Consider the following 12,897-nt stretch of genomic DNA (forward strand, 5'->3'; position numbering starts at 1 on the left):
CCCCTGCCCATAGGTTTCAGTCCTATTACACAATATAGGCGAACAAAATTAGTTACTTCTATATTGGTACACATACTTCTGGAGCGTCAAAAGTCGCGCCGGCGAGGCCTTAATTATGCACCAAATTTGCTGAAAAGATCGTCAGATAAACGTGAATGAATTCACGAGGTGAGGCTATAGATTAAAATCTAAATAAATTTGGAACTGAATAAATTTAAAATGAAATAAAATTATTAGACTTCTACAATCTGAAAGTAGTGAAAGTTTGAAATCGACTGGTCAAGAAGTAGCAGAAAAAAAGTGATTTTTACCATGAGAATCTAACCCCCCCCCCCCCCAAAAAAAATTTTTACAACTACATAATATTAAACATATTGTAGGCAACTTGAAAGTGGTAGAGCGTCAATTGTGTTGGTATAGTATGGTATGTTGGTTAAATATTCCGGAACGTTTTGCCAAAGTCATACTTCCTCAGAAATACATAATTCAACTAGTCTGATAATTCAACTAGTGTGATTCCATTCGTTTCTGTGTGAAACAATATTCGTGAATTGGAAATAACTTTTGGAATATATCAGCTTTATCATTTCTTTTTAATTTTCATTTATTTTTCATCCCCGTTATAGTCGTTGTCAATTTCTAAAATACAGTTGAAAGTTTTTCACAAAACAGGGGATTTCACGGATTGTAATTTATAACTAGCAATTTAAAATAAGTATTTTTCACCGTGTCCGGAACATTCGCGCAGGGAATTTGGCCGCATAGGAAAAATCGCAAGAGCATTTTGCTGTAAAACAAGTATTTGTGATTAAAACAGTTAGGTTTATAGGGTTAGGGTATGCTCTTAAAAAATGCGAATTTTCCTATGCGGCGAAATTTTCTAGAACCAGTTTTCTCACACCATTTTGTAAATTCGACTGGGTCTCTGTCATGTCAGCGAGTTCGTCTGCCTGTTTCTTGTTTATCTCCAGTACTTCATCCAATTCTGTTAAATGAATTAACGAAATAAATATATATACAATGGACTACGTTCTCTCGATGATTTATAGCAGATATCAGACTTCGATCGTAAGACTCAAGAATGCGATACTCGGAACAGCGGTTTTCAGAAAATTTAAATATTGGAAGGGTTCGCAAGCTTAAAAGTTTGGGATATCTGCATATACAGCACATATACATGGCTTCCTCCACCATTCTGAGAACAAATAACTAACTAATCTCATATCCGACCTGGAGTGGTAACCGGACGAAAGGCCGTTGTTCGTCATATAATCAAACCATCTTATCAATTTTCCTCTACCCCTGGATAAATATGTGAATCATATCCTATATATATATATATACAGGGTAATAAAAAAGTTGGGCAAAATTAAGGTAACATTTTTCGTCATGGCAACGTTAAAAAGTAACTGTTAAAGAGCGTCAGTCGTGAAATGTTCTAATGGCATTTCATCGTAAGCGTATACTGTTCGAAGGTGTCAGTCGTTAAATGTTTAAAGTAGAATTTCATCTTAGCTTCTGTTAATTATGCGTTATCTTTTAACACCCTGTATAACAGCAATTTCGAAACAATATAAAACAAGGATGAGGAATATTAGAAACAATATCACAGGAGTACGTACGTACGTTTTGATAAAGACTCAGATACTGTATCGCTTGTGTTGTTATTCTTCAATTCTTTATTGAGCTCATCAGCTTGTTGTTTGTTCATTTTCAGAATGCCTGTGATTTGTAAAACAAAAATAGATGCCACAAAGTCTACTTAGCAGTAGAGCGTAGGGCATTCCGAATCGAATAGTAAATTATTCGTATCAGTTCAAAGCAAAATTTTGAATCGCCGCCATCTTGTTTTTTTCTTTCCGCCAATGGTCGAGGTGAATTATCCATATGTTTCTTCTTTGAAGCCATATTTTTTCAACGCAAATTCTGACATATAACTTTTTTCTGTAGTCAGTTATTGATAAATACGTGTTTTTTATTGTATGTGAACGCTCAGCAATTTGTCTGAGTGATGTACTCTATGATTTCAATAATTCATGTGTTGACAGGACCACTTATAATAATAAAAAAAAGTTGCATACAATTATACATCTCCCAAGTATTCGAGATTCGATTCGAAAAAAATATTCGATTCGATTCTGAAATCATCAGGTATTCGAAAATGCTCAGCCGTGCGTTAGAAGTGGCCGCTTGTGTTCCTGATCATAAATTATAGCGTTGAACTTAAATGAAATTTTCGGCACTCCAGAAGTATGTGAAGTTGTGAACCAAGAGGGCGGACACTCAAACGTAGTATGTGTACCAGGTTAGGGTTAGGTCATAATTTTATTACATTTTCCTTATTTAAACTCTATTACGAGTTCGGGGACTAGCTAAGTGACTCCCGTAGTATTTTTACCTGAAATTACGGCCTAACCCTAACTTGGTACACATACTATACGTTCCCGTGTCCGCCATCTTGGTTCACATTCTACAGGGGTACCCTTCAATATATGTTACGATTTTCCTTTAATATACAATTTTTTTGCGTCTTTAAAAATTTTAACCCTCACCACACAATTAAAACTTAATTAAAATTGTCATAAGACGGACTTCTGATCAACTTTCGAATTAAAAATAAAATTCCCCCAAACCTTTTTGCAAAGTTGACTGAGTCGCCTTCATATCAACAAGCTCTTTTGCTTGTTTCTTGTTTATCTCGAGGACGTCATCCAATCCTGTTTAATGAGTTTAGTAGAATAACTGGCGCTCCCGTAGTGTGTGCACCAAGATGGCGCACAACCTAATAACCCTAACCTGGTACACATACTATGATCAGAATGTGCGCAATTTTGGTGCACATACTACGGGAGAACCGAATAACTTTATATAAATTTTTACCAGACTTATCATTCATAGTTATACGTGGGTCCTTTTAAAAACTACGAGCCTTCCATAATAGTAGGTCCTTGCATTATGTTGGCTGCTTGAACGGCGCCCCCGTAGTATGTGAATCAAGATGGCGAACACCGGAACGTAGTATCTGTACCAGGTTAGGGATAGGCCGTAATTTTATTCCCATTTACCTTATTTTAGTTCTATTACGACAGGCCTGCCCGACCTTTTTCGTCTCGCGGGCCATTTTCACGTGACGAATTCGGTCGCGGGCCGCAAACGTTTGTACCAAACATTAATACCAGATAAGTCCTGATTTTGGTGTAGGTTTTTACATAATACATAAAAGGCGAGTTTATTAACATGAAATCAATCAAGATAATAATTGATCTCTGGTTACTGGGTAGGGCTGGCAAATTATTCGAATATTAGAATAGCGGTTTACTAGACGAATATCTAGTAAACGGGACGTGGACATAACGGGGACCGAATCAAGAATCAATCATTACACAACACACTTGCGTTTTTTTGGCGACCACGCAAGAAACACACACATCACGTCAAAGTTGAGTGTTATATATGCGTTATAGTGTTTTTATTCATTCATTTTAGTAGCTACGATACTGCTTTAATGTTTAAATGAGCATAATGTGCGTCAATGTTTCAGCAATATCAAGTTTTAGTGGACCATTTCGTAAAATTTGAAACACCAATACAAGTATTCAATGAAGTAACATAACGAAGATTCCTGAACGAATAGTCCATATATACTGATTTGTGACTAATTAGTAGCATTGCCATTACGTCAATTTCATCAGAAATATTGACGAATACGCAGTGACGACATTTCCAAAATCTTATTTAACGCGAACATAACATGAACAAAAGTACAAACCTAAAAAGACAACGAGTTCGAGGACCAGTACCCAAGATATTGTTGACTTTTTATTTCACGTTGGCGATGAAGACGATCAAAGCCGACACGAAAGAAAGCAATCAGAATGAAATTAATTTGCAAACTTAGGCTCCAAGTTCATTCCTATATTTGCGCTCAGCGTTTGTCCTCAATGATTGCACAATATCTTTATAGTTCGTCGAACAGATTGCACAGTTTTGCGAGAAATAAAAATAAATGACATTTATAACCCTAACCTGGCGCCCAACCTGATAACCCTAACCTGGTACACATACTATGATCAGGTTGCCCGCCATCTTGATTCACATACTACGGGAGTAGCCCGCTTGAACAGAACCTTGTTTTGAGTGAATTCGTGAAAAACTCATATATTCATACTTCTTTCTAGTTCTTCAATATCTTGACGATTATCAGCATTTGCTCCATAAAGTTTCAAAATATCTGTAGATGGGGTTCCTTTGCATGTTATAGGGAATTCCTTCCTTTGCAAATATTCATAAATGTTGAACCCTTGATGGTTCAAGGGTGAAGGGTCGCATTGATTGACATTACATCCGGGTTTGAAGCGACAATTTAAATTATCAGCTTGACATGGCACGAAAACCATGCAGTACATTGATACTATAACATTTAGTAATCGATACATAATCAATAATCTTGTGAAAAGTTAAAATAATATTGAAGTCTAACTGTGAGAACGCAGAAAATATTATTTCATAATTTTAGGGCATTTGGACCCTAATTCCATATTTACTATTTACGATGTTCTAAAGGCAACACGGGGAGTTGAGGCAGTGGCGTAGCCATGGGGGGTGGTCGTGTGGGTCGACCCCCCCCCCCCCCTTTGAAATTTCGATCGGACCCGCTAGCTGTTTCGATATAACTTGGCAAAATAAAATTTTCAGAACTCCTCCCCCCCTTTCAAAATTTCTGACTACGCCTCTGAGTTGAGGGTTGTTCAGCTTATTTTATAGATATGCAAGTAACGGATCTTATTTCTCTGACCTTCCTGCCTTTCTTTCCCTCAAAAGAATTTATATATATATATATGTATTGCATGTTGATATGTTTGCTTGCCAGCAAAATTTTCACATTGAATTTCTTCCTCGAAACTTAATTTTCCTAGTGTTATCCGTGCAGTTTCATGTTTAGTATCAACCTATATCGACTCGCATTTTTCTCCCGAGGATTACCTTATTACCTTAGAAGTATACACTTTTAGACTAATATATACTTCGATGAGCCGCATTTTTAACTCTGACGAAATTTCATGTATTGTGAGTTTTTTCTGATGCGAGATTATTAAAACAAACTAACTTTTTGTAAAGTTTAGCTGCAATCAAACATTCACAAGTACTAAAACAAGCTGCAAACTGTTATCTAAATTTCATTACATTGTCACCATACCAGACAATAACAATCTCGGCCTTCCTAATCAATACAATATTTGCTATCTAATATGAACTGTGAACTGTCATACTTATAACTTATCAATAACAAACACTTGAAATTTCCGGATACGGCATTCATTTCTAAGCAGTGCGGCTCGTATTTTTACTAAGTTACGTTTTGCGGAAAAAATATCATAGTTTGTAGTACATCGCCTCGGCAAAAGACTTTACTATTAAAAAGCATTTATTTTTATATATTGCACACAAATTTGGGCGCTCCAAAAGTGTGTGTACCAATAAAGAGGGAACTACTTTTGGTTGCCTACTTTACATCAAGTTGTGTAAAGGGAATGAAACCTATGGGTATATATTCACTTGGCTAACACATATTTGAGCATCACTCTCTTGTTTACTTTTAATAATAAACTTCTGCTTAACTTGTCACTGATTGATTATGATTTCATGCTTGGTGGGGAGAATCTGAGTGTTATTAAGGGCCACCCTAAATGGCTTGGCGTTCGAAGGGTAGACGGCGGTGATATGGTGCGCATCACCATTAAGGGGCACTATTGGTGCATGGTAACAGACTATCAACGACATTTTAACGAATATAATTTTAAAAATTATAGATTACATTTTTTATGAAGTGCTTTCACACTCTAAACGAGGCGCTGTACAAGCAGCCATTCATGCGTTGCGATGTACTATCGGTTGAACAAGAAGCATAATTAATATGAATTTTTCTTGGAGGCAAATGAGACTATGGAAAATAATAAAAGCCACAGTTACAAAGTTGGAAAATAGGCTAATGAAGCAATGTTTTTGTCTGGTAATAAACTTTGTCTTGAAATTGTAGTAAGCAAAATGTACATTATTCAGCAAAAGCGTCTATTAGTAAGCAATAATTGTTCATTGATAGGCAAAAATCTCCGATTAGTAAGCAAAAACTGTCCATTTGTGAGCAAAAAGTGACCATGAGTAGCAAAAACTGTTCATTAGTAAGCAAAATGTACATTCAGCGAAAACTGTCCGTTAGTAAGCAAAAACTGTCCATCAGTAAGCAAAAACTGCTACTAATGTTGAAGTAATCGCAGCCGTTAGAAGGAAGTTGAAACTGAAGGATTCTGCTCCGTTGCACAAATCTTGAAACACAAGAAAATACAAACGTAATAAAAACTATTTGCATCAATAGCGCCACTAGTGGAAGAGGAGTGTGTTTTTGACCATTTTAAATATTTACACATATATCTCCACCAATTAATTGCAAGTTGTTGCGACCCGGTTTGGCTCCGGATTACAAAAAATGTTGTCTCTGACTCACGAATCCGGTTAAAAAATTGACTCCGGTTTTTCATTAACAAACTGAAGATTTGTTGTGTTTAGTAAACAAAATGACAACAGATCTATGCAACTAAAACAAATGGAGGTTAAATATTCTCCATACCCAACATGGACTGGCAACTGGACATTATTCCTTGTTTCACCATATGTTTAACCCGCCTTATCGGCTTTCCTCTCCCTTGAATAAATATAATATTTTTACCATATCCTAAAGAAGATGACAGCATAGTATGAAATGTTACTTCATTTCAAAAATAATGCGCGGGTGGAGAGAGGTGTGTGAATCCCAAATATGACCCATTAGTTTCTAGAACAGAGGTGTGCAACAGGCGGCCCGCGGGCCATAACCCGACTGCCGAGTCATTTAATGTGGCCCTCGTTTTTTTTCCTATCAAGCATGATATCCTAATCCGACAGTTGATATTTAAAAAGGCGCTTGCATGGCTGAAAATACATAACGTTAAATCTTTCGTCGTTTTGCCCAGTGTCTTTATTTTAGAGCTAAGCAAGTCTTTACTGTAAGGCTAAGCAATAGCCGCATTTTTTTTCTTGCCTTTTACACATAGAAAAACTTATGATGTAGCCCAGCTAGATGTATCAAATTGTTTATATGACACACTGACAAAAATGCTGCACACCTCTGTTTTGAAGCGATAGAAACAGACAGCTTGAGGACATCATATATTGTCTATACAGGAGCAGTCTGAAGCTTACTGTGTTATGCCATGAATCGTCAAATTAAATGCATAGAAAAGCTGTTTCCATCCGGGGGCGCGTGGCCCCCAAAGAGGCTACAGAGCATTTGGGGATGGGGTGCCACAGCGCTAGGCGCAGAACTTATTTTGCATTTCTCATTTCAAGGTAACTCTCCGTTCCTCCTAGTTTCATTGTTTGATAAGGTTATTTCACAGAATGTTTTCACTTTGTTTATCATGACTGAACATAATGAGCATTTGGAATCTATCAATCAAAATAACACTCTAAAAATACCACTGGAATGATAAACAAAGGGCAATGAGTTCTAAAAGTCTACGGCAGGAGCATATAGGTTGGGAACCATTGGCATAGAAATCAGTGATATCTATTAGGTATAAACATGCAGCGTTAAACCTTATGATGTAGCATTGGCTTGAAACAACACGCTATATTTAAATTCTGAAATGTGGCAAAGCATGAATGAAGCCTACCTGAACGACAATAGCAAGACTCCCCAGTCAGGTTGGTTTCTGGCGAAGCAATATATTGTTCGATGCAGGTTTCTTTTAAAGCAAAAGAACACGCTCTGCCGACCCAATAGTCTCCTGAAAATATATGGATGGTCAAGATTAAAGGATGAGATAGGAGTTTTACACTGACAAGAATAATCTCAATGATGCATAGTTGAAAATTCTGCTGTTTACTGTGTCCTTCATAAACTAACACTTTTTGGACACGTGAGTGGACCTATGGATCGTTTTAATATTTTTGGGAATCTTGTTCATGTTCGTTTTCTTTATCGTATCGTTTTTAAAAAATCGTCGATTACTGGACCAATTGCTTTGAAATTTTCAGTGAGTGAAGATTATATTTTTCGCTAAAAGGCTATTACTTCTATTTATCGTCTTTTGTGTGCTATGACGCCATCAAAATTTGCCATTATGTGGCGCCACGTGTCTATATATTTGAGCATAGCTCTTTTGTTTTACAAGAGGTCTAGTTTCTCGGCGTGGTGGCTAAATAGTTAAAGCATTAGACAGCGCAGGGTAAAACGTCGGTTTCAACCCCCCGCCTCCGAGACAAGAACAAACCCTGGTTGTGATAAATTGGGTAGACAATTCCAAACCGAAAAAGTTTTGGTAAAGCGCCTCGTTTGGGGCGAAAGTCTGGTAGAAAAATATGGTCGGAGAATCCAATTAAACTGTTGCTAAAATCTACAACAGGCAAAGTAGGGCCCGCGCGCCAAATCCGACCCCTTGTGTAATTCAATCTGACCCGCCTGATGCTGCCACATCTAAACTAAAATCAAATTTTTATGTTAGGTAAAAATAGCTCAAGGAATTTGTTGAGATTGCGGTTAAATTTAGTTTTGGTACGAGGCGTATTGTTTCCCACCTATGCTTTGTAACACTGTAGATATTGTTATCGAAATGTACATTTTTACGTCACAATTACATGGCCCGCCAGACTAGGTGGGAACAATTTTGGCCCCTGGTTCAAAAACCTTGCCCACCACTGATCTACAATCTTACATAACTCGAAACCATATATCACATGAAAACAACTACATTAAACTCACCATTCAAGGCTCCCTCGAATTTTTCACAAGCCGCTGACCATTCTGGTGCCTGGATCGGCGGGACTTCATCACAGGTTACGATGTCTGTGTCGTTAGCGTTAACTGCCGTGCAGTTAAAGCAGTCATAGCATTGGAGACACCAACCTGAAAACCGGGTTTATACAATAATGAGAAACCTGGCTGTGTTAGAATTTTGGGTCGTACATTGAAGATATTTCAGAGGATGGATTTTGTATTCCTGGATAAGAGCAAAATATCACAGGTTTCGGATTAGTTAGGAATCTGACTGTTTCTTCCAGGGAGTCAAAATGCCGATTCCGGTTTTCAATAAATTCAAAAATATGACTTCGGATCAGAGTCCAGACAATATCGACCGACATTTAATATCAAGTTGATTTTCTCAAGATTTCAATCCATGATTCAATATAACTGTGTATACTTCAATGGATACTCCCGTAGTATGTGAACCAAGATGGCGGGCACCGGAACGTAGTATGTGTACCAGGTTAATTTTATACCATCATTTTATGTACAAATACTACGGGAGTCAGTTGGCCAGTCCCTGAACTCGTAATAGAACTAAAATAAAGAAAATTGGAATAAAATTATGGCCTACTCCTAGCCGGATACACGTACTACGTTCCGGTGTCCGCTATATTGGTTCACATATTACGGAGTATCCTTCAATGTAATTTACCTCGCATGAGCAAAGGAGCCAGAAATGCACAAACAATCAAAATCTTTTCCATTGTACGTTTTTATTGCTGATTGTTTTTATCGCAAGTTTGAATGTTTTTTGATATACAAGCTAAATGTAGGTAGACTAGAACAAAAATGTATGAAAGTTTTAGTGTAATTGAATAAAGATTTTATGCCAAATATAAAACTTTTAAAGCTTTCAGCCACTCATTTAAACACAGAACGCTACAATCAACTGTTATAAAGCACTTGATATATGAATTGCCACAGGAGTTCATTTGGCCTGTGAGATCTCACTTTCGGTTTATATATTTTTCATTTTTTGAATGAGTTTTTAATAATAAAGTAGAAATAGGCTAAAATGACCCCAATGAGCTAGCTAATGACTAATCCGACTAAACTTTCCGCATATTCATGTACAACTGCCTATATGCAATGGCGGATTCAACAAACTTTTATAGCGTGTTCCCTTTGTATCGCACTCACTAACAGCCGGTCTCTCATTTCAAAAAACATATGTATGTCATTTCGTAAGCATGATACCCTTTGCCTAAATCAGATACATACTTTTGGAACGCAAATATAGCGCTAATCTAACGTATGAACAAAAAAAAACTGGTTCGTTAGCAGTGTCGTATCTAGGATATGGCAACCATGGCTCGTGGCGCCGTTTAAATTGGGGCACCAAAATCGTGAATTTTTTCAATAAAATAATTTCAAGTTGTAAACAACTGAAATTCATATTTTTTCTTAAATAATAACGTACAAATATCTCAATTCAACAACAGTCGTTAAAATTGTGAGTCAACGATCAGACTTTAATATAGGACATTCATTACGACATTCGGCGAAATTTTCTATAGCAAATTTTTCTAGAACTTGTATGTATACTATTCGAATACTAATCTTAAAATTGTTCTATGGTATGAGATAAGATTATAGTTCAACTTTATCAAATCTTATTTAGGCTTTTAAATGAAACGAGGTGAAAATTCAAATATTTAAGTAGGGTAACTTTTAACAACGCAGCGCTCGACGCAGCAAACTGGTTGGCTATTCTCATCTGAACTAGAAAGCGGATGATTCGTACGTCATGTGATAATCATTAACAACTAACAAAACATCTTATTGTCTTGTCTTCCCACCGAAATAAATTCCAATTCATTATTTGCTAATAATTGTATTAGAAATTATCATCAAATTTGTTTCATGCAATCTCGTTTTAACCTGCTCTAACGAACAATGTAATTTATACAATTAAACACTACACTTTCTAAATGGGGAAAAATTAAATATTCCAATTACGAACTAACAGTACTCGGCACACTATTTTATTACGCCATAAAATGTATTTTTGCCGATTTCACTAGTCTCAACGCATGTCATGATGCTGACAAAAATGTTGATTAAACAGGTATTTGTGAAACAGATAGGTTTATAGGGTTAGGCTATGCTCTTGAATAACAAATCTTTTTTGAATAATAAGGTACTTCAAAGTTTTTATCACAAATACTTGTTTTCGTATGCGCCGAAATGTCGTCATACGGTGAATCCTAAAACTGTTCTATGGCATTAAATAAGGATATAGTTCAATTTAATTAAATCTTATTTTATGAGGTACGAAACGAGATAAAAGTTCAAATATTCAAGTAAGATAAATTTTAACAACGCAGCGCTTGACGCAGCAAACTGGTTAGCTATTCTCATCTAAACTAGAAAGCGGATGATTCGTACGTCATATGATAATCATTGACATCTAACACAGGGGTGCACAATCTCTTCTGTTTAGGCGGCCGCATTACGTTTTTGTAAAAGACCAACGGCCGCCAGTGGGATCGAGATCTTTTATGAGCTATATTTATTTATTATAGAAATGGTATTTATTGATATATGTTATCGACTTGCGTTTATTACTTTGCAGGCATTGGGTGAACATCTTCCCCCAGATTCTCCCTATCTCATGAGCAGTGTTCCCTCTAAGATGTTCGCGTGTGCGCGCGCACGCAGCTGTCAGAGGCTGCGCACACGCATAGATTTACTGCGCACAGACGTATTTCGATGTAATGTAACAATATTTTTTTGTTCTTTTTTCACCCTTTATTTGAGTTCAAATAAAACCATCTGTTACAATCAATTTCATTTACTATTTTCCATGTATGTTCATTGTTATCTACTGATAACATATAGCCTTCACTAAAGCATTTACAATCTATAGAAAAACTTATTGAATAACCAAAATTTTCTTAATAAGCCCACTTATTACCCGGTTAGAACGCCAAAATTTCTTCATTGGTTTTTGCACAAATATTATTCATTTCCAAAAAAGTGCGCACACACCAAACTTTCTGCGCACACATACTACAAACAAAAATTAGAGGGAACATTGCTCATGAGTATGAGTGATCTATTCGCCGCGGCGGACATAGGATTTAAATTTTTTATTTCTTGCGAAACTGTGCGTTTGATCAGACAAACGCGAAAGTTCATAAGCGATCATCGACAACGGGCCTTTTCAGATTAATTGAAGAATTTAGATAATAATAGAGTGAATTTTCCAAAGAGAACTAAATTTTCGACTGAAAATACGAGAGTAAATAAAAAAAAAATGAAAACGGTGTTCGATAATCGCAAAAATTTAACAATTGAATTGAGGTATTGAAAGCCATATCACAATAACCGATGTTGAAATAATTAGTTATGTCCATGCTGTACCTTCTCACCAATTCTTGAAATACTGTCGGGGTCGAATTCGTCTTTTTTATCGGATTATGATGATCGAACAAGTTCACCACGTATTTTAATTTCCGCAGATATTTTACAGTGAAGATGATGCTTTTATTTTATCGTAGGTCGACGCAATCGCGAGTTACGCCCATCACAATTAAATCAATATAGAGAGACATTTTAAATTCTCGTATCGGTCACAAATTAAATATTTTGAGCAACATAAAAAATCTTTAAAGCTTGCTTTTTCCACGAGTGGCGTCATCGCGATCAGGTTTCGAACAATAGTAACTTTTTTACATAAAAGTTTAAAATAATCTAATTTTATCTGGAATTAAAAAAAAAAATTCTCCTCTGCTGATATTCTGCTTTTGATTTACGAAGAATATTCACAACTGTTACCTCATTATGATACTGATATATTATTTCCATTACACACACAAGTTCTGATATGATTTTCCGTAACAGTCAAGCGCCAACATAAATTAATTTGCAGTAACGCACTCAAACACCAGCACGGTCGCACATTTCACCTTCGAAGGCCGCATGCGGCCGTACGGCTGCAGATGTGCACCCCTGATGTAACATAACATCTTATTGTCTTTTTTTTTCGCCGGAATAAATTCCAATTCATCATTTGCTAACATGTGCATTAGAAATTATCATCAAATTCGTTT

The 12,897-nt window shown here is 36.3% G+C and overlaps 1 protein-coding gene and 1 long non-coding RNA gene across 2 annotated transcripts; both read right to left on the bottom strand.

The window, feature by feature from the left end:
* Window positions 1–855: 855 nt before the first annotated feature.
* LOC120325400 (uncharacterized) lies at window positions 856–1,742 on the bottom strand. Its single transcript, XR_013476729.1, has 2 exons — window positions 1,627–1,742; window positions 856–985 (listed from the first exon to the last, which is right to left on the bottom strand). It is a non-coding gene; the product is annotated as an uncharacterized LOC120325400 (long non-coding RNA).
* Window positions 1,743–5,294: 3,552 nt separating this feature from the next.
* On the bottom strand, window positions 5,295–9,615 carry LOC120348331 (uncharacterized). Its single transcript, XM_039418449.2, has 4 exons — window positions 9,495–9,615; window positions 8,798–8,941; window positions 7,710–7,823; window positions 5,295–6,323 (listed from the first exon to the last, which is right to left on the bottom strand). Exons 1-4 carry the CDS (start codon window positions 9,544–9,546, stop codon window positions 6,235–6,237), a joined length of 399 nt encoding a protein of 132 aa, XP_039274383.2. The 5' UTR covers window positions 9,547–9,615; the 3' UTR covers window positions 5,295–6,234.
* Between the last annotated feature and the right edge of the window lie 3,282 nt (window positions 9,616–12,897).

Source organism: Styela clava, chromosome 1 (genome assembly GCF_964204865.1).
Source record: "Styela clava chromosome 1, kaStyClav1.hap1.2, whole genome shotgun sequence".
Taxonomy (NCBI): Eukaryota; Metazoa; Chordata; class Ascidiacea; order Stolidobranchia; family Styelidae; genus Styela; species Styela clava.

Bases quoted from the DNA above. Each gene is read 5' to 3' on its own strand.
- LOC120348331 (XM_039418449.2), bottom strand. From the start codon at position 9,546: ATGGAAAAGATTTTGATTGTTTGTGCATTTCTGGCTCCTTTGCTCATG. The intron at 8,942-9,494 runs GTAAATTACATT...CCCGGTTTTCAG, and splicing joins GGCTCCTTTGCTCATGCGAG to GTTGGTGTCTCCAATGCTAT. The intron at 6,324-7,709 runs GTAGGCTTCATT...TTGTGTTTCAAG, and splicing joins GTCTTGCTATTGTCGTTCAG to ATTTGTGCAACGGAGCAGAA.